The sequence below is a fragment of the Emys orbicularis genome, chromosome 7, assembly GCF_028017835.1.
Source record: "Emys orbicularis isolate rEmyOrb1 chromosome 7, rEmyOrb1.hap1, whole genome shotgun sequence".
NCBI lineage: Eukaryota > Metazoa > Chordata > Testudines > Emydidae > Emys > Emys orbicularis.
This window is the reverse complement of record NC_088689.1, coordinates 73,335,377-73,356,315: the sequence shown is the minus strand read 5'-3', so window position 1 is coordinate 73,356,315 and position 20,939 is coordinate 73,335,377. Positions and strand designations below refer to the sequence as shown.

The following is a 20,939-nucleotide window of genomic DNA, read 5'->3' as shown; positions in this document are numbered from 1 at the left end:
CTGGTTAATGCTACGTCCTGTGAACTGTATTCATATCCAGAGGCTGAAGTACTCTGGACAAGTTGCAGACTCTTTCAGTCAGCTCACATGCCTAAATTCTAAGTACTAAGAAACCACAGCTGTCAGCTCCATGGAGATAAAATCAGTGAAGTCAGGAGGAAATGGATGACAGACCGGATGTATGTTCTGTGCGTAACAATATTCAGTATATTAAAATAACTCAATGCTTCCCATTGGCTTATATGTCTAGTAAACAGTTAGCATAGCAGGTGGCCAGACCAAGTTTTTCTCGGGTTTTTGACTGGGGGCTACAGATGCACACTGAAATCACACAGCCCAGCTGGCTGTGAAACTGAGGGGGAGGGCTTGGCTGGGATGGGAGAGACACTGCATGGAGTTGCTCTCTGAGACATTCAGCTACTAGCACTGCCTGGATGTCCATTCTTCAAAAGGAAATGCAGTGGGGTTTGTAGGACCATAGTTCCTTGCCTGACTGCTGTTCTCGTGGGTACTTCAGAAGCAGTCAGGCCTGGTTTTGGGGTAGTTTATTTGAAGGGGAGCAGAAAGGGTCCTTCCCTACCAAGTCAGAGATTAGTGTTTCACCTGTGAGTTGTTGAATACAATAATTACTGACAGTGGAAGCTCAAGTCAGGTATTACCTTACTGATCAAGGGATCAGACCCTCTCAGTTGTGGTCTCTCTTATCTGGATGTTTTCACTTATAATTATACCCATTTTGCAAATATAGATGGTGGCATAGAGAGGGTTGGGTCAATCTTCAGGTGCCTAGATGGTGTAATGAGGCCAACTCTGCCTGTCCCTTTGGGTCTTTGTACTGCCAGGAATAGTAAAGTGGACTGTGCTCTGGTGCATGCATGTTCAGGTATCAGTGACGGGGGAACTCAGTCTCTCAGTATAGCCCCCTCAGTGTTGCCCAATTGCTTGTAGGGGAAGTTAGTAAGGCAAGGGTCAGAGTTTTCTGAATGAAAGAGCAGTTGAATAATTCATATCCAAAGTTCCCCCAGCTGGCTGCTCCATCAGCAGTTAATCGAGTAACTGATTAACATGGCTCACTCTGTTTTCACTCTACCTAATAGCTCTGTTTCCATAGCCTCCAGTCAGGCGACAGGACTAGGACTATGAGGAAATGCCCTACAAGATCAAACCATTCAGAAGCTTTAACAAATCCAAATATATTGTTAGATGGCTCTCCTTGACCACTGTTTTCATAGAATCATAGGGCTGGAAGGGACCTCACGAGGTCATCTAGGCCAGTCCCCTGCACTCATGGCAGGATTAAGTATTAGCTAGACCATTCCTGACAGGTGTTTGTCTAACCTCCTCTTAAAAATCCCCAATGATGGAGATTCCACAACCTCCCTTGGCAATTTATATCAGCACTTAACCACCCAGACAGGAAGTTTTTCCTAATGTCCAGTCTAAACCTCCCTTCCTGCAATTTAAGCCCATTGTTTCTTGTCCTATCTGTAGAGGTTAAGGAGAACAATTTTTCTCCCTCTTCCTTGTAACAACCTTTTATGTACTTGAAAACTGTTATTCTCCCCCCCCCCCCCCCCGCCACAGTCTTCACTTTTCCAGACCAAACAAACCAATTTTTTTTCAATCTTCCCTAATAGTTCATGTTTTCTAGACCAGGGGTTCTCAACCTTTTTCTTTCTGAGGCCTCCCCACAACATGCTATAAAAACTCCACGGCCCACTTGTGCCATAACAACTGTTTTTCTGCATATAAAAGCCAGGACCAGTGTTAGGGGGTAGCAAGCAGGACAACAGTCTGGGGCTCCATGCCACAGGGGGCCCCATGAAGCTAAGTCAGTTTCAGCCTGGGGTGGCAGGGCTTGAGGCCCCAGGCTTAACCCCATGAGGTAGGGCTTCGGCTTTCTGCCCTGGGCCCCAGCAAATCTAATGCCAGCCCTGCTTGATGGACCCCCTGAAACCTCCTTGTGGCCCCCCAGGGGGCCCCGGACCCTGAGAACCATTGTTCTAGACCTTTTGTCATTTTTGTTCCTCTTCTCTGGATTTCTTCAGTCTGTCCACATCTTTCCTGAAATGTGGCGCCCAAAACTGGACACAATACTCCAGATTGAGGCCTAATTAGCGCACAGTAGAGAGGAAGAATTACTATTAATTTTTCCCAACATTGTTACACTGTTGACTCATATTTAGCTTGTGATCTACTATGACCCCCAGATCCCTTTCTGCAGTACTCCTTCCTAGGCAGTCATTTCCCATTTTGCATTTATGCAACTGATTGTCCTTTCTAAGTTAAGTACTTTGCATTTCTCCTTATTGAATTTCATCCTATTTACTTGAGACCATTTCTCCAGTTTATCTTGATCATTTTGAATTTAAATTCTATCCTCCAAAGCACTTGTAGCCCCTCCCAGCTTTGTAACTGTGATCATACAATTCTAATAAACTAGAGAGGCCTGAATTGTTGTTTCTTTTATGGACGCTGTGCTGATTGTCCATATTTTATTGTGCTCATCTAGGTCTTTGAAATCCTGTCTAATCTCATCTCATCCAATCTTCCTGGTGCTGAGGCAATCTGTGAGAGCTTATGGTTCTTGGGGATTGCCCTTAGTACCTTCAAGACAGGTGCAGCACCCTCCAGTTCTCACAGCTGCTAACAAAAACATGCAGAGTTCCTTCAGCTCTGCCCGAACCCCCGCAACTACAAAGGTAGTTTTATTCCTGTTTTTGTAACTGTGAAGCTGAGTCCAGAGGGGAGTCCTCTGTGTTTTAAATCTTTTTATTACCCTGTAAAGTTACCTTCCATCCTGATTTTGCAGGTGTGATTCTTTTACTTTTTTCTTTATAATAAAGTTCTTCTTTTAAGAACCTGATTGATTTTAGTGTTCTAAAGATAAAGGGTCTGGTCTGTACTCACATTGCTAAGGCAATTAGTTGGTATATTATTTCCAAGCCTCCCCAGGAAAGGTGGTGAAGGAGCTTGGGGGGATATTTTGGGGGGATAGGGATTCCAAGTGACCATCCCCTGAATTTTTGTGTAAATCACTTGTTGGTGTCAGCAATACCGTCCAAGGACAAGGAAAGGAATTTGTGCCTTGGGGAAGTTTTTAACCTAAGCTGGTAGAATATAAGCTTAGGGGTCTCCATGTGGGTCCCCACATCTGTACCCCAGAGTTCAGAGTGGGAGGGGGGAACCCTGACAGAGACTGATTGGGTTGGAGTAGAAAGGGTGTATCCAGTAGTCTGATATAACTCTCTGTGGTGAGCAATACAAGTAGGCCCTCAAAAGCAGGCTCATCATTGGCGCTAAGGGGGATCAATTATCCTTTAATTGCTTTGGGAGAGGAGTGTGCACTGTTAGAATCAGCCCAGCTGATGACCAAATTCCTGTAACTGATGTTTATGTATAGTCTCATTTTCATAGAATGGGGCTGTTGAATAAGCATATTCAGTGCCGCTACAGCAGTTCTGTGGAGCTGTATGTCGCTCTGAACAAATGCAAACCAACCCCAGACGTCCCGTTACAGGAATAAATGAGGAAACTTGGTTGATTCCCCTTTCTTCAACTAGATCTCCTTTTCTGAGTTCTTGTTTAAGAATTTCAGCAGGTTCTCTTTTAGAATACTTTGTGTTTGTGTGTTTCTCCATGCATCCATGTATTTTTGGTGCATGAGAATGACTTAACGGGATTCTGTCTGCTTTGTTTAGACTCTGGCTGCGATTCTGTGACTGATACAGAAGCAGAAGACGAGAGAAACCCAGTTTACTCCAGGAAACTTGCAATGAGTCAGCAGCACGGGACATCCAAGAGCACCCTGGGAGACTTGGTGGTGCAGCCTGACCGCATACGCTGTGGGGTACAGTATGTCCATTTCCTCTAGAGTTCTCAACATGGGATTGTACTGTGCACTAGTGGCTAGTGCTCTGCATTGCCATGCTGGAGACCCAAGCTCAGTTCTTTCCCTTCAGCCCCACCCTCAGTGTCTCCATCTCCTGAGATTCCTTCCCGCAGCCCAGGAGCAATACTGTGACACTCAGTGTCCTACGGTTGTCCTGGCTGTACTGTAATGCCTCTGATGAAGACTTAAACAGGGTTGCCACCCAACCTGAAGGTTGTGGAAGAGGCTCAGGCTTTTATGGGCTTATTCAGGTTGGTGGAATGTAATAAGTCATGGTGGACTATATTCAGGTTCTGGGGTTAACGCACCAATTTGTAAGGGTCCCAAGGCACTTCCTGCAAATTATCTGGATCAGTTTCCTGTCTCTTCTGAAAGACAGCATCTCTGTAAGCACAGCTCATCTCCCCCGCCTCTCTCCCCAAACGAAGAGTACTGTACATATGCCCCAGCAAACTCTGACACAAGAGCACCACCTAATGGAGCACCAACTTCACTTCCCTCCGTATCTGGGGATATATGTTCTGGTCTGACCCAGCCTGATACTGCTCAGTTTGAGATCTGATGTCCATACAACTTGAGGTACTGACTGTTACAGGAGACTTGAAAAACCCAACAGCTAAGCAGCACTGCAGTGTTGCAATGTGACCACCAGTTTACATTATTTCCTTTTCATGCATTGTGGAAAAAGCACCAGCTTAGCCTTTTAGTGCAATGAAACAAGGGCAGCAACTCGATATGTTTCCATACTTGTCATGGTGTGGCCAACTCCCAGACTTGTATAGTTTCTCCATATTTGGAGTCTGTTTTAAAGCCCCAGCTCCTGGAGTCATGTGACCATGGGACACTCAGCTTTTATTTAGAGTTTCTAGGCTTCATGGTTGCAGAGAAACTTGAAAACATGAGCCATAAAAGCGCAGCTTAGTAGGCAACTGAGAATCCAAAATCTGTTTAACAAGAATTTTTAAGCTATTCATGATATTTTTGCACCTGACTCTTGATTTTTGGATGCTAGGGGTTGGCAGTATTGTTGTCACCTCATCTAAAATGGCTTTACCATACTGGGCATTTCTGGCTCAGATGCACAGTAGCAAAATATGCTCCCATGTTCAGGGAGGGGTGGAGAGGGTGGTGGGTCTGAAACTTGCTCTTAGGTCTTTGTTTCCAGATCTGCGGGTGCTGAGAGTGACAGAGGTGAAACTCGCAACTCCAGTGGCTGGGACAAGGGTTTGTTTAACTGCAGCAGCCATGACCCCTACTGGTCACTATGTGTAACTGAATTTGAGCTTCTAATGGAAGCTCAAAATTGGTGCGTTAACCCCAGATTTACCTACCTGTAGCACAAGGCTGTGTGTGGTGGCATCTGAACATGCTGGCTGGAACATAGGAGAACGAATGCTGCTGTTGAACTGGAGTGGTGCCCTGTGTGGCAGAAGCATTCCTTAGTGGGACGGAACGGGGGTGGGAATAAATTCAAAGGAAATAGCTGATTGTGTTTTGTGAAACATCCTCGCCTGTGACTGAGGCCTAAGATCTTTGTGTGCTCTCCTCGGTATGACTGACGTGGAGACAACCTCACCACAAAGCGCAAAGTTAACTGGGAAGCCGGCTGAGCACTGGGCAGCCTCAAGATCTTGTGGGGCTGAGCAACTTGAAAAAAGAAACCTGGGGTACGTTTGGAACTTCCTGGACAGCTGTAAGTGCCACATCCATGGGAACGATGCTGCTACCATCCCTGTGCATTTACTGGGCAATCCATCATCTCAGGGCATTTCCAGGTTACATCATAGCCTCATGTGTTACCAGCACTATACATGCTATAAAGCTTTATCCATTTCTAGTGCCTTCCACATGGTGATAACAGGCCTTCATGAATTAAGCCTCGCAACAACGTGTGCTGTAGGTAACTCACCTCTGCCTTTGTTTCCTCGTGTTTAAAATGAGGATAAGTGCATTGTCCGAGGTGTCACCGGCAATGGCTAGGAATCTCGAACTCATGGCATGATACAATCATAGATGATCTAAGACTGAGGGGGAAATCAGAAGCTGAGGTAGGCTTTCTCTGTCATCTTTGGTACCTAGAAATGGCTGAATCCTCTGCTTTCAATAGGCTCTATCCCACTGGCATGGTTGAGAGATCCTGGTCTACTGCATAAGAGACTGTGAGCATGAAAAGACCTACAGGATACTGGTAGATTACAATCATTGTAGTAGATGACCTTTAGTGTAACAAAACACTTAAGTGATTACATTTAAGGCACTGGTGATCTTTAAAGTCTTGGCTATGTGAGAAAAGAGTAACACTATATTTACTTTATAGCATATAAGATGTTAGATGCCCATGCCCTGTGTTGGCAGACTAAGATTGGCTGGGAGTCTTATTAGTCCCTAGGATAATATTCTCCAGGGCTGGCAGTAAGATCCCTCACCTGAGAGTCTGGGCCAGGAATTCACTCCCCTTCACAGTTCAGCAGAGACGAAGCTGAGTGAGAGTTACAGCATGATGTAAGAGAGATTGATTTTTGGTTTAACTTCCCCTCTCAGAGTTCATAGTTCTGTGGCACTGAAATACTTTGGATTACAAATAGAGCTTTCGCTGGATAGGTGCTGTACAAATAGATACAAGAAGTAACCAAAAATCTGAGGAAGTCATAATACGCCTTTTTGGTCTGAAAAGTAAATGTATATTTGTTCCAATTTGCTTTCTTTGATCCTCTCCTGAGCATGAGCAATAACATCACGATGGTTGTGCTGTTTGGAGTAATAGCGGGAAAAACTCACTTTCAGGATAAGAAGCTATGAAGCTGAAACTGCACAAGCAAGTAGCAGAGATCCCAGCTCTGTCCACAAACTCCATCTGCAAAACTCCTCTGTTTGCGCTGGTGTATGTTCGTAACAAGAGATCTTGCTGGTTATACCCGGAGCAGAGGATGCTGTTGACAGGGTTATAATCTGTGCAAGGCTATGATGGAATTGAGAAGCATCACATTCATGAACAGCAAAACTGGGCATTCTGGGTACTGCCTCATCTGTGCAACACAAAGGAATTACGTATAACTTAGATTGCAGAAGCAGCTGGGATTGGGTCCCTGTTGTGCCAGGTGCTGCTTCAACACGCAAAATATAGCCCCTTCCCCCGAGAGTTAACCAGTTTCTGATGTCTACACTACAGACCTTACAACTGCACAGACCTTACAGCTGTGCTGCTGCTGTAAGGTCGCCCGTGCAGCCACTCTGTGCCGGCGGGAGACAGCTCTCCTGCCAGCATAATTAAACCACCCCCAACGAGCAGTGGCGGTAGCTATGTCAGCAGGAGAGCGTCTCCCGCTGACATAGCACTATCCTCACCCATGCTTTTGTCAGTGAAACTGTTGTCAGTCGGGGTGTGTGGTTTTTCATACCTCTGACCAACAGAAGTTTTATTGACTAAAGTGCTAGTGTAGACTAAGCCTTAGAAGTTGTGGATTATAGATCACGATGTAGACAGGGTCCAATATTTGTTTTAGGGCTTGTCCGTCACATGCTCTTGAGCCTAAGGGAGCCATTTATGATGCTAATGAAACCGATCTAGTGTGCTCATGACATTTCATATCCTGGCTAGTGGGTGCCACAAGCACCGATTTCATATTTTCACCATATAAATGGCGCCCCGAGGCATTAAAACCTGTCACCTAAACACAGATGCAAGCACCAGGATGTCTGGCAGTTTTACAGCCTGCCCCAATCCACCGTCTTCAGCTTTATTCAGCCACCCACAGAACCTAGATACAGAGCCCTGTGTGTGATGCTGAAATCTGACATGGAAGAAGTTTCTAAGCAATCACTTGTAGTGGATTACTTTTTCCAAGTGGAGTTTAGAAGCCCTGAAAAGGTGTCCCCACTGCTCTGAGCTGAATTCAGCAGGGGGGAGAGCAGCACAGGGGTTGCAATGAAGAACGGCTCCAGGATATTGTGAACCTACATGTTGTGATGCCTTTACTCCTAGGTGCAGACAACACTTTATATTATCACAAAATGTAAACTGGATTGTCAAGTGAAAACAGAAGCTGAATTCTTTCCAGAGAATGCCCAATCTGTGCGTGTGCCAGCCAAGATGGAAAATGAATACACTGTCTCCGTACAGGCTCCTGGTAGGTAGAACTTCTCCCGCTGGGAATTAAACTGTTGCAGATGGGAACAATCTAGAGGCTGGAACACAAAAAGCTAGAGGCAGGGAAATCACAAACTTCTATTTCCTCCCAGCTCTGCGTCTTAGTGTGGGATTGGTAGAGTCCCTTGTCCCCTGTGCGTTTGTGTCCCCAATCAGTAAGGTCAGGATTGTAATGCTTTCCCTCCTCATTGGGAGTTTTGAAGAACAGTTATCACTTGTAAAGCATGTGGAAGCTGAATGAACCCATAGAAGTGCAAAATATTATCACCGCCACCAGGGCATCAGAAAAAGATTGATGCCAGAAATGGCATTCTTTGTACGGAATGGCTTCAAAGGACACAGCTGGGTAGTATAGGCACAAAATATAACTACTAGGAAAGTTTGACATTTAAGCAGTTTTTGTTAGCACTCTTTATGTTGGGAATTTAAATATCCCTCAAAAGGGTAAAAAACACAAATGCAACAGTGCTTGCCGGATCCATGGGACACTGGATATCGAAAGTGAAACTTGCTGGGTGAAAAATGAGATCCACTTCAATTTAGGCTTAAACGGATTATTTTAGCCTTGATTATGTACCTTTTAAGACAATGCTATTGTCACCTAGGAATTACATATACACACAAAAACAGATAAGGCAAGAAAATAAATGATCGAGTTACCTTCCTTGGGGTGATTCTTAAAATCTCTGGTCTCTGCTATGTTCAACTCTTCTTTCTCTGTGTCTTCTCCACTTTCTTATTGTCAGTCTCTATCTTTTATTCCCTGTTCCTTAACTTTGTGCAGACTCAGTTTACCAAGTTACCTAATCTGTGTCTTTATCTAGTCTAAACCACTAATTTTTCATATGTAAATCACAATAACTAACCTCAAATAATACATTTGTGCTTATCCTGCTAAAACTTACTTTTCTCTGTCTGGTTTCCAACACATCTATTCTCTGCTTTCAACCCCACTGACTCCATCCAGTTGTTCTTGTCTTACAGTAGTTGTTTATTCTTCTTACTGGTATGATTTTGTGGTTTTGGGTTTTTACACATTAGCTTGTCTTGCTGGGAGAGAGAGGGTGTGCACCGGATTTACTCCAAAGCTACCAGCTCCCTCTTCTTCACCTTGCTGTCTCCATAGGCCAATAATTTTACTGATAAGATACGCAAACCACTTTTCTTATCAGCACAATCTGAACTGCTGCATCCCCCGAAACACATACAAAAAGCAAACAGACCTTTCTATTTCCTACCAGTAATATATATAATCATTATGTAATATATATTTGTGGTACATACACCTCTACCTCGATATAACGCTATCCGATACAACACGAATTCGGATATAACGCGGTAAAGCAGTGCTCCGGAGGGGTGGGGGGCGGGGCTGCGCACTCCGGTGGATCAAAGCAAGTTCAATATAACGCGGTTTCACCTATAATGCGGTAAGATTTTTTGGCTCCCAAGGACAGCGTTATATCGAGGTAGAGGTGTAATTCGTTACACAAGTCTCTAACAAACTGATTAGTGTAGCTTGCTTTTTAATTCATGCAAACCCGTTTATTCGTTCTGGGTTTGTAAAACAACCAAACTGAAAATTACAAACCTAAACTTAGATTTTTGGCCCAAAGTTTAGCAGTGGGGTTTCTGAGGCGTCTTACAAATTTGTGGTAGCTTCCCTATAGTGTTAGCTAATCCACATTCATTTTGATTTCTTGAGTCAAGTGGCTCTCTTGCTTCATTTGAGAAAAGGTCATAATTAGAATTGGGCAAAATTTTTCATCTGAAAGTTTTTTCACCACAAAATGCAAATTCATGTTGACCAAAACATTTTGTGAATTCATGTCAAAGTCATGAATGGTTTCGGTTGAAAAATAAAAATCTTAATTTTTCCCCCCGAAAAAGTCAGGGGGGAGGGATAGCTTAGTGGTTTGAGCATTGGCCTGCTAAAGCCAGGATTGTGAGTTCAGTCCTTGAGGGGGGCCACTTAGGGATCTGGGGCAAAATCAGTACTTGGTCCTGCTAGTGAAGGCAGGGGGCTGGACTCAATGACCTTTCAGGGTCCCTTCCAGCTCCATGAGGTAGATAGGAATTAAAGATGAATCTTTAATTAAAGATTATGTCACGTGATGAAATCTCCAGGAATACATCCAACCAAAATTGGCAACCCTACTGACACATGCCAGATTCACCCACAAATTGAAAAGCTTATGCTGATGGAGTGGAGTGAAACCCCTCCTAATGTCAGTGCTTCTTCTGGGTACTCACGCTCATTGCCTGTTCTTACTGGGGATTGTTTTCCTTTCCTTTGAAAGACTTAACATCTGGAGCAGCATCTCTGCGGATATATTCAGGTGACTTGATGGTGGGGGAAGCGAACATCAGCTATTACACTGATATGGAAGAAATCGGCAACTTGTTGGCCAATGCAGCTAATCCAGTGGAGTTCATGTGCCAGGTAATGACAATGGAAAAAAAGGCAACTTTTGAAATCAGCCCTTTCTGGGGCAGGAGGTGAGCAAAAAAGATTTCCAAAGCGCTCGGAAGGAAAGAGCTTGCTGGAAGGATAGAAATGTAATCTAATTGTCTTATTGCAGTCAATATTAATTAGGCCTAATGTTTCCCATCTGCAGAAAGCAGTGTGTGCTCTCTCCTTTTGAGGAGCTATGGTAACTCCTAGATCTATTGGCAGCCCAAGGAAAATGCAGTCATTTAACCCCCCAGTTTAGAGTTTGCTAACTTGAGAAACTGGGTTTTACAGAAACTGGAATAAGTCTTCAAGAAATAACAAATCATTTAGAAAGCTAAACATAAAAGCCTTGTGCAACATGCGAAACTGACCAGGCTAATTGAGCGTATCCCAAAAAGTAAAGTAACTCCTTCATTTTTCGCTCCTGTTTCAAGAAATGACTTACCGTAATCTTCGCATTCCAGGCTCACTCACTGTGCTTTCCAACCTGCATACTCAGTCACTGAGAATAGTAGCAACTGATCATGTAACTAAATACAGTATCATGAATATGCATCAGGAAGCAGTTAAATTTGCACGTACGACCTTAACTTTGGCCCTTCTGGTCTTTGAGTGTTTAGCATTCTCTTCTCTTGACTTAGTTTTTTGTTTTTAACCTACTTTATACATCCAAACTGAATAGAATGTCTGGCCTGAAAATGCCCGCAAGATAAATTACCTTTCACTTGTGTTCAGGCCTTTAAAATAGTACCATATAACATAGAAGCTCTGGACAAACTGTTGACCGAGTCATTGAAGAACAACATTCCTGCAAGTGGCTTGCACCTGTTTGGAATCAACCAGCTGGAGGAAGAAGATATGACAACAAGTAAGTGTTTAAAAAACGTCCTTGTTACAACTCTCTGCCTGTAATCAATGGCTGTAAAATGAGTCACCTGCAGCACCATGTAAAATGGAACTACAGGGTTTTAACACATAAAGAATGGAGGAAAGAACCATTACCTTGGCAGGCCTGGGGCAGGATGGACAATAATCTATGGCCAAGATTTTCAAAAGTGCCTAGTGATGTTGGGCACCCAACATGAGCCATCTTTAAAAGAAAATTGAGCCCCTGCTCTCTGAAAATGAGCTCCCTTTCAAGGGGCTAAACTGGGTGCTGTTGTATTAATTTAGATGGAATAAAGGGGCCCAAAGAGACAAAGGCATTAACATAACCCAGTCACTGTCCAACATTAAACAAGGTTTGGGGTTTGGTATCTAGAGACCTCAGCAATGCAAAAAAACAACAACCCCGCATTAAACTCTTTATTGAAAGATACAGAAAAGAATGAAAAACAGTTAATAGCATTTGAAACGTAGGGTATTAAACACGGCTTTCATTTTAACAACATCCCTTGTTCCCTTTCCTTTAGCTGGAGAAAGTTTTTAGAAGGACACCTCCCCCCCCCCCCCCCCCCCCGCAGTCTTTTAGTTGGTATTTGGTAATAACTGTTCTTTTGGGGGGGAAAGAAAAGAAATGAGTTAAGCTGGACTGGAGCTGTCATTGTTACTGGACTTGTTAAAGTCTGATCCCATTTCTTAGAAGACAAGTTGAGATAAACACAGACACCAGGGGAGAGGAAAGAGCAGCAAAGAGAGCAAATGCAGCTTCTCTCTGATGTTGACTCTTACTTGCAGCCCCGCTCTTGGAAAAACACAGGCAAAGCACACGGTCTGATCAGCCACAGCGAGACTGGCAAACTTGTTCCAGCCCTGGGCTGTCTAGGGCGTAGCCTTTAGCTGCCTTTCTGGTGACAGGCTTAAAGCAGTGTTGGAAAATATACAGTCTTGTTCTTAGACAAAAGGAAAAAGGAGATAGGAAAGAGAAGAGGTAAGGCAAGGAAGGAAAAGACCACACCAAGGGGGTGGGGGGCGAGACACAGTCTTGCATCCCTGGTGGTGGTTGGCATTCAGATGGAGCTGGTAGGGGGTGATGGCATCTGGGTCCCTCTCTCTGGCCCAGTCTGGTCATGCATCCCTCAAGCTTAGGACAAAACAGATCCCAGTATGTTGGAGGTGGCAGCCATGATGGTGAAACTTGCTCCAGTAGCCAATTTTTCTCCCCAAAGTCTCTTAATGACCCCAAAAGGGAGTGTCGGGTGCAATAGCCCATCCCCTCATTATTTTCTCCCTCAGTTAGGCCTAATATCCAACATACCCATTTTGGTTTATTCATTTTTGGTCCTCAGTCCCTCTTGTTTACCAGGCATGTTCTTAACACAGTCCTTGAATTGTATCAAGAGGCCTTTATGTTTGGACTAATTCATTCTTCTGTCTCCTTTTTGTACCTTTTCCCATCAACACTGGTTATTCTAGGTGATTGTGACAGCTTATGCACTTTCACTTCCTTGTTCCCCTTGAGCTCACAATTAGAGTAAATTGGGAGGCCCAGGGCCCGAAATCACTTGTCACTCCTGAAAGTCTTGGCCAACTGTTTTTGTAAAAGTAATGAGTGCAGTGAAGACCACCTTGACCATGTGCCTTAGGACCTGCCTGGGCAGCGCTTACAGCCTCAGCAGTGAGACACAGCAATGTCTCTGAAAACAGGCCCAGTTTGATAGTGGGTGATTTGATTTTAAATGCCTGGGTCAGAGCAGCCTTTCCAGGTATGGTACCTTGTTGTTGTGGTCAGAGTGCTGCCGAATTCCCTGGGATTAGCACATGGCTTTTGGGGTCTTGGCCAGTACCCCAGGACCCCTTTTTTGGCAGTATTTTCCCGTATCCTCTTCTGTATTGCCTGTCTCTGTGTTTAATCTCCTGATCCTCACTTTGCTGACACACAGCTGGGGTTGGCTGAACAGTGCTGCTCCTTGAATATCCAGAAAGAGCCCCTGTAAACCAAGCAGCTCCCTTTTCCCCCATGCCAGATGGAGCCTTCCTCAGCCTCTGTCCTGGGCAGTGCCTGACATGGGCTGTGCACATCTGCTTCACCAGTATTCATGAGCAAAGCATGCTCCTTGGCATGGAACCAGCAAACGCACGGGCACTCTGGGAGGCGCGTTTACGAACTTTGCTCAGGCTGAAATTAGCCACGTGCTTCTTCACCATGATGTCATGTGTCTGCCACTGTTTAGTGAGAATGTGCCTTGTTCATTGCTAACTCTGCCATCTAGTTTCTTGAGGGTTCACTACCCCGCCCCCAACACCTGATGTGCTCCCCTACCTCATGTTGCTGATGCATTCACCAGAGAACAGCTTTTCCCATTTTCACTCTCTTCTCCCTGCCCTTCCAGCTGATCCAGAGATGGGGCCAAATGCAGTGCCAGCGGTGCCCCAGTGTGCCAGGCAGGTGTGCCCTCCTGCAGCATTTTTCATGAGAAGATCTAAGTGTCTTTGAAGCTGAGATTTTCATGGCTAAGTTGCAGCTTTGAAATGCCTTAAGGGATTTGGATGCTAAACTCCCAGGAAAACCAATGGGAACTGGGCATCCGAATGTCCTAGATAGCTCTGGCTGGCTCAGCCCTACAAGCCAAGCTCCGCTCCATTCTGACATGGTGGAGCTCTTCCAGGGCTATTTAATGTGCTGCTTTTGTGTGCCTCCCCCTTTACTAGCCGCTGCATTCATCACCCACTGGGTGTGTTGATGCCAGAGAGGAGCTTGATTTCTAAAAGCCTTTGTTCTCTCAGATCAGAGGGACGAAGAGCTGCCGACGCTACTTCACTTTGCTGCAAAATATGGTCTGAAGAACCTCACAGCCCTGCTGCTTACTTGCCCAGGAGCCCTGCAAGCCTACAGCGTAGCCAACAAGTATGGGTACTACCCAAACAACATTGCCGAAAACCATGGCTTTAAGGACCTGCGGCAGTTCATTGACGAATACGTGGTAAGAGGGAGCAAGGTGCTGCCGGAGGGGGCTGTAGGGCATGCACTTTGCACAGTGAAAGCTGCCCCAGATTGCTCTCCGTCAGGCTGGTAACCTGTCACTGAGGACGGTGCTGTGCACTGGGATGGCAAGCAGTGGAGGAGGGTGGAGAGGAAATTGGCATCCCATGACTCCTCTCTGCTGTAAGGTGGGGCTGGCAGCTGGGTGCAGCATGGGAGACTGGGGAAGATGGGTAGAGGGCTCTCAGAGAGGAGCAGAAGAGATAGAAACAGAGTATGCACTTCTGGTCCCTTTCACTCACAACCCTCGGGACCAGCATGCTGCTACCGATGCGTCCATGGCATCCGACCCCTGGTGTAAAGCCCCTGAGATAAACCCTAATGCTGCCAAAGCTGCAGCCCTTCCATCCTTTTCTGTCCAGCGAAGTGCCGCAGCACTGACTCAGAGTGTGCTGGGATGCTGGGGCCCCAGAACTCTCTCTGATTGCCTGCACTTCAAAGACTTTGCATATTGTCACTTCAAAGCAGCAGGAAAAGGAGCTGAGGGGAAGTGCTCTGAAAGTGACAAGCACTTTGCAAGCACAAGGGTGACGCCTTGGGTTTAGATCTCTGTGCAGAAGGCCTCGCACTTGTTAGCTTGGGGGTTACATGTTCAAAAGTGGAGGGACTTAATGAGACGATGGAGGGGGATGTTCGCCCTGCCCGGTAGGGGGGAAGCCCTGTTTTGAAGACTTGGATGCTACTTAGGTCTTGTGATGGTTTTCTGTGCAAAGGCAAGTGACGGACTGTGCAGGCTCCTGATGGGAAGCTACTAGCCAGGTTGTGTGGCCTTGCCCCAAAGTCAGTGGGGTTACAAGGCTGTGAATCTCCTCTCTTTCATTAAAACCTGTGTACTTCCGGGAGAAGTGCAGGAGGCTGAGAAAATCCAGCTGCCTCCAGCCCTATTCTTTGGTCAATACACCATGAGCGTCACAGGCCTGGCCTGGCCTGTGCTAGCTGTTTCTCCCACGCCTGTTGTGGTGAGAGAGCTAGTCAGGCTTGAAATAGCAGCCCCAATGCGCTATCCGCCATGTCGCGTTTACTGTAAGCACAAGTCAGTGGTCTGCATTAGTGCAGCCACTGGTGGGGGCGAGAGCCGGAGATGCTAACAACTAAAAAGGCACTGTAGCAATAGCCAGAGGAGGCGAGGTGAGACGGCTCCTTCCAGCTGTATGGCAGAGAGCTAGTGGCTGGGCCTGGAGCATAGTCAGTGCTGGGTTTGGGGGAGAGCAGCTGGGGAAGCGTTCTGCCTCACCAGCACAGGCCTTGTAAAGTTAGTGCTGCTCTCTAGTGCAGCAGCTGCACAAAGAATTCCATTGCCCTGAGAAACGAAAGTTGCTGGTATTACACGAGCGATGATCAGCTGTGAGGTTTCCTGTTGGTCTCTCGGAGGAGGCAGGCTGTGCACTCCCAGAACACGTAGCTTCATGTTCTAGTACAGCTGTCAAAAAAAGAGGAAACTAAATCCAGAGTGAAGCAGGGGCTGGCCCTTTCTCGCAATGCTTGGGGTGTGAGGAACTGTTTCTTCGACCCACATCTCCAGCTAAAGGCTCCAACGGCAGCTTCTGTTGAGCCATCTCCACCTTAGAATGAGTTTGGCATGTGTCCTGGCACTTCCAAGTGTGTGAGGCATGAGGCGGAGTTAGCAGAGGAGCAGCAACTGTTTAAAAGTTGTACTCGCTGGCTAGGGGTGTTCTCCTGTACCTGGAATAGCCAGCAAAGGCAAACACAGCATCTCCCCATATCACTAATACATCGCAGGGCTAGGCAGGGGAATCTGCAATCTTCACTTCATACAGTAGTGGCGGCAGCTGCTGGTTTTGGGGTCAAGCCAGGTCTCCTTTCCCATGTTGCCTCCTCTCTCAATCAATGGCTGTTCTACATCTGGGGGGATTGGGTTCTCTCTCCTGTCCCCCTCCTTATGCTGGATTCCTGCACCCAAACTTGCTCCTCCACTGAGCTACCCTCTTCAGCTCCACAGAGGAGCCAGCTCAACAGCAGGTGGCCAGGGAGAATCTCATGTTGGTGCTAGTGTAACACCGACAGACCCCGGTCGTCAGCAGGCGGGATCGAACCTGGGACCTATGGAGCCTAGTGCATGAGCCTCTACCTCATGAGCTAAAAGCCAACTGGCTGTTAGCTAAGACTGTCGAGCAGACTCATTTAACTCTCTCTCTCTAAGTGGTCTCTGTGCCACTAGGTGGGACAGAAGACCACACCCAGGAGGTGTGTGGGTTACACTAGTGCTGCTAGAGACAGCTTGGGTGGCCTCTCAGAGACCTGGCTATCCACTGTAGCATAGACCCGGGTCTGTGCAGCTATGATGGGGACTAAGGTACATTCAGCCTTTGATAGGTTTACACTGGAAGGCTCTTTCCATAACAAGTGGGTGGCAGACTTATCCTGATATTGGCATTGATTTCCCAGAAGGGGAGACCTGCAGATGCAGTTGTGGGCTCAGAGGATGGATGTGCTGGTGAAATATACCAGACGGCTGTCCCTGGAGACTTAAGTCCTCTGCTTGCTTATAGCATGGGCAGCAATTAAATCTGCTAACTCTGGACCCTGGATGGATGCAACTTTTAAAAACATTTTTCACATGCACTCAGTAAATCTGAACATGCTAATTCACTGCACTTCACACAGCAAGAGCAGCTTTATTTCCCAGATTCTCTCTTTACTGTGTCTTTTGCTTACACTCCCTCCTCCAGGAAACTGCTGATATGCTGAAGAGTCACATTAAGGAGGAGCTGATGCAGGGCGAGGAAGATGACTCTGTTTATGAGTCCATGGCTCACCTCTCCACCGACCTGCTGATGAAATGCTCCCTGAATCCTGGCTGTGATGATGAGCTCTATGAATCCATGGCCAACTTTGCCCCTGATGCCACAGACGATCTGTGTATGTATAGACTTTAAGTTGTGTGGAGTGTTGCAGGCCTTGTCAAACTAAATCTCTTATTATGTTAAGCCGAGTGTTTACACATAGCAGTTCCCTGACTGCATTTATAATGTGTTTTGATTGTAACATTTCTGCTCTGTCCACACCAGCAACACTAAAAGATGGTTGGGCTACTGTCGGCTTTGAGATAACAGGCATAAAAAGAAGTAACGCTTTCATCATTAGACTGCAGATCTTGCTCTGCATGAAAGGAGTATGTTAAAAAAGGCACCTCCTGTACAGTAGGACTGATCTCTAAAAGGAAGGACAAGGAACTTCAATCTGATGTAGAAGCTGAGAAGCCAATGTAGTGACTTGAGAGGAGGCGGGACAAGTTAAAAAGTGTGGGTTGCTACTGTTTAACTGCTTGTGAGAAAATCAGCTGTCAGGGGAGGGGAGGGGAGGGTATTGGCACTTTAAAAATTCACTGCTTCAGGGAAAACTTCTCCTACTGAAACACTTCTGCGTATAGACAATATATCTTGGATTGCTCTCCCCTCCCCATATGAATATGAAGGACACTATAAAACAAGATCTGTGTTGCTTAGGGGTTCAATTGCCACTGCTGTTTATCCTTCACCTGAATTCATAATCCCGTCTTTGTGACGTCTCATTTGGTTGCTGTGGAGATGGTATGTTGCTACAAAACCAGGTTGTTAGGATTTCAGGTGAAGAATAAGCAGCAGGCGCAATTGAATGCCTCAGCCACAAAGATCCTATTGTCCCTAGTACTTGAGTGAGGGCTGGGGAGCTGTGGCTAATGTGTGCTGTTTCAGAAGTAGTCTGTGTAGAATTGGTTTCTAGATGTTGGTTTGGATAGTTCTATGGAGAGTGGGTAGATCTCTGTTTAAGGTATTTAAAGTGGGCAGGCCAAAAAAATTGGAGGAAAAACTAGTTGAGTTTAGTGGGTTGAAATGCCGAGACTCTCCAGAAACGCAGTAGGACTTACTCATTCTTTTGATGTAGGGTTTCCTATAACTTACGCTCTGAGACTTTTGAATTGGAATGTAGAATGCAGCTATGCTCTCAAAATGGCCTCATGAGATTCCATACTGTGTTCTCCGACTTCAGATCAAATGTGCTCAGCTGATGAGTAAAAGTGGGCTGATTGCCAGTCCTGCAAACTTGGGGTCTGAGTCGGGCTGCACTTCCTGAACCTTACCAGTAGCAAAGATTCTGTAGGCCCCAATGTGCTCTCGGGACATGTGCACAAGGCCAGTGACTTTGGTGGCTTTGCAGAGGTCTAAAAGACTAGAATGAAGTGATTCTCTTGGTGCACAAAAAGGAACTGAATCCAGTTTACACTGCTGTATTGGCTCTGCAGGGCTGGCGGAAGTAAAGAACAAAAAGTTCTGTCACAAATGGGCATCTTGGCTCTGAATACGCACAAGGAGCAGATCTGAACAAGAGGGTGACATCTTAAAAACTCTGCAGAACAGAGCTGTTCTTTAAATCTGAGGTTTGGTCTGTCTGCATGGACAAAGAGCCTCTAGCGCTTTCTGTAACAGTGTGTTTGCTCTTGTGTCCAGAGCGGTGCTGTGTTTTCTGTACTCCACATGGCTATCCCTTTCTACCCCAGGGGCTGGTGGTGGTATAAAGAATAAATCTTTGAAGGCCTTACGGAGTCTTTACCTGGGAAAATTCTTAGGCCTAGATAGTTTTCGCCCCTATGTAACTGTATTGGTGTAGAGACAGATACAGCTCAACTGGTGGTGTAACTTAGTGTTGATGCAGTTATTTCAGCATACAGGTGTTTGGTGTCTGAAATAAGCTATACTGATATCAAGACAAGCCCTTACTGAAAGTGGTGGGAGTATTGCCTGAGTTAGGACTGACTTAATGATTATAGACTTCAAGATTTGGCACCTAGTTAAAGCTGTGGAAATGAAAAACTACATAGAAAAGTGAAACATGATGTTTGTTAACACATTTCCTCCAGGTTGGAACTGATTTCTAGTATTTCCAATGGCTTCTCTGAACAAGGGTCATACTAAGCCACAACCATATCAGCAACATGCCCACCTGCCCACCTGGCAGGATTGGACCACAGTTCTTGCCACACACTTCGAGAACTGACCCGAGAAAGCTTGAAAGCACCAAGTGGTTACCTAGCTTAATGAGAAGCTATTTGAAATGTAATCAGTTTCAAAGCGTTAAAAATAGCTTCAGGTTACACACTGGTACTGAGTCCCCCAGCCAGTCTCTAGTCTTGATCCCTTTAGTCTTTTCAATGCTTTTTTCTCTCTCTGTTGGCCTAGGGAAATGGATTCTGTGCAAGGAACACAGAGAATTTTTACTTTGTGGGTCTGACAATTTCTCTAACCATTCAGTTCCAGAAAGAGGTGTTACTAGTGCTAGGATTAGGACAGATTCAGACACCAGTGTGATGTCGAAGCTGATAGTGTCCCATGAAGTTCAGTTTTAAGATGGGCCACACAACCATAGAGCTGGGAAAGAACTGTTCCTATACAGAACTCTGTGTCCCCGGCCCTGTCCAGTGCAGGGTTATTCCCTACAGCCACTTCCCCAGTGTCGTTGTAAATGCTCATAACCTACTTCCCTTCACAAACTAGCACACAGCCAAATAGCTCTTGCTGTTAAGAATATTTTTGATATTGAGCCTAAATTGTCCTTTGGTTAATTTCAGCCCATTAATTGTAGGAATTCCCCCTTCAGTACAATTGTCCCTCTGATTACACCTTACATTTGACCTTACAAGTATTTGAAACTTTCAGGTATAAGGAAATTGCAGCAGGTTTGTGTGGGTTGCAGGTAGATGCAGCCAAGAGGTATGAAGGGGGAGTTATCCTTTTCACCTCACTTCTGCATTGTGAACAAAGGGACCATTTTGTCTTAACCACTGTGAACTCTTTTCCTCCACCAACCTCTCCTGCTCAGTTCCAAACCCTGGATCTAGGAAATGTGGCCTTTTGAATGAGTCTGTGTGCCAGAGCTGTTCTCCCGACTTCCACCTCCTAACTCTTGGGGGTTGACTAATCTTTAACCAGTGGGTTCTTTTTGACCTAAGTGCAGGGCAAACTTTGTGCCTGGAATCGAAGGTGCTTTTCCTAAGAAGATGCCAGAGGGTAGGGTCTGATGCACCTGATTAGCGAGGGCGTGTAGTGAAGCCTGCTGGAGGGAACAATGGAACAGTTTCCTTAAAGCGTGGAGCAGAACACATCCTGTCATGCAGAAGTACCAGACAATGTCAAGGAACTGGCCAAAGTCCCCATGTCTGTAGATTGCCACTGTTCGGGTCTGTTTCTTACACTGCAGAAGGCTCCATGTATTAAGGCCTTAGCACATGCAGCTCAGTGACGACCGACTGGAGCGTGAAGGTGGAGATTTGTTACGTTTTATTCCAGTCTCTGAACCAATAAGGAGAGCAATGATATACTTGTAGGAGGAAGCTATGGGGAACTTCTGCCCTCCTCCAAGGCTATGTGTTTCTTGACTCTGTTCACTCTGTTCCCAGCCAGGGGAAGGCATTTACTTCCTCGGCTAGATAGTTCTGTGACCCACATTTTGACTTGCTAATTATGACACTTATTTTTGTTTGCAGCCAAGGGTGCTGGAACTAGGAGTGCTGGGGGTGTGGGAGCAC

General features: G+C 45.8%; 1 protein-coding gene across 1 annotated transcript in view; it reads left to right on the top strand.

Moving 5' to 3' along the window:
- Positions 1 to 20,939, top strand: part of PIK3AP1 (phosphoinositide-3-kinase adaptor protein 1) — a 79,670-nt gene that overhangs the window by 33,833 nt on the left and 24,898 nt on the right. Inside the window, exons 3-8 of the mRNA XM_065407952.1 lie at positions 3,702 to 3,850; positions 7,875 to 8,019; positions 10,340 to 10,482; positions 11,230 to 11,362; positions 14,161 to 14,357; positions 17,107 to 17,296. Coding sequence (XP_065264024.1) covers positions 3,702 to 3,850; positions 7,875 to 8,019; positions 10,340 to 10,482; positions 11,230 to 11,362; positions 14,161 to 14,357; positions 17,107 to 17,296 — 957 coding nt within the window. The remainder of the gene's footprint in view (positions 1 to 3,701; positions 3,851 to 7,874; positions 8,020 to 10,339; positions 10,483 to 11,229; positions 11,363 to 14,160; positions 14,358 to 17,106; positions 17,297 to 20,939) is intronic.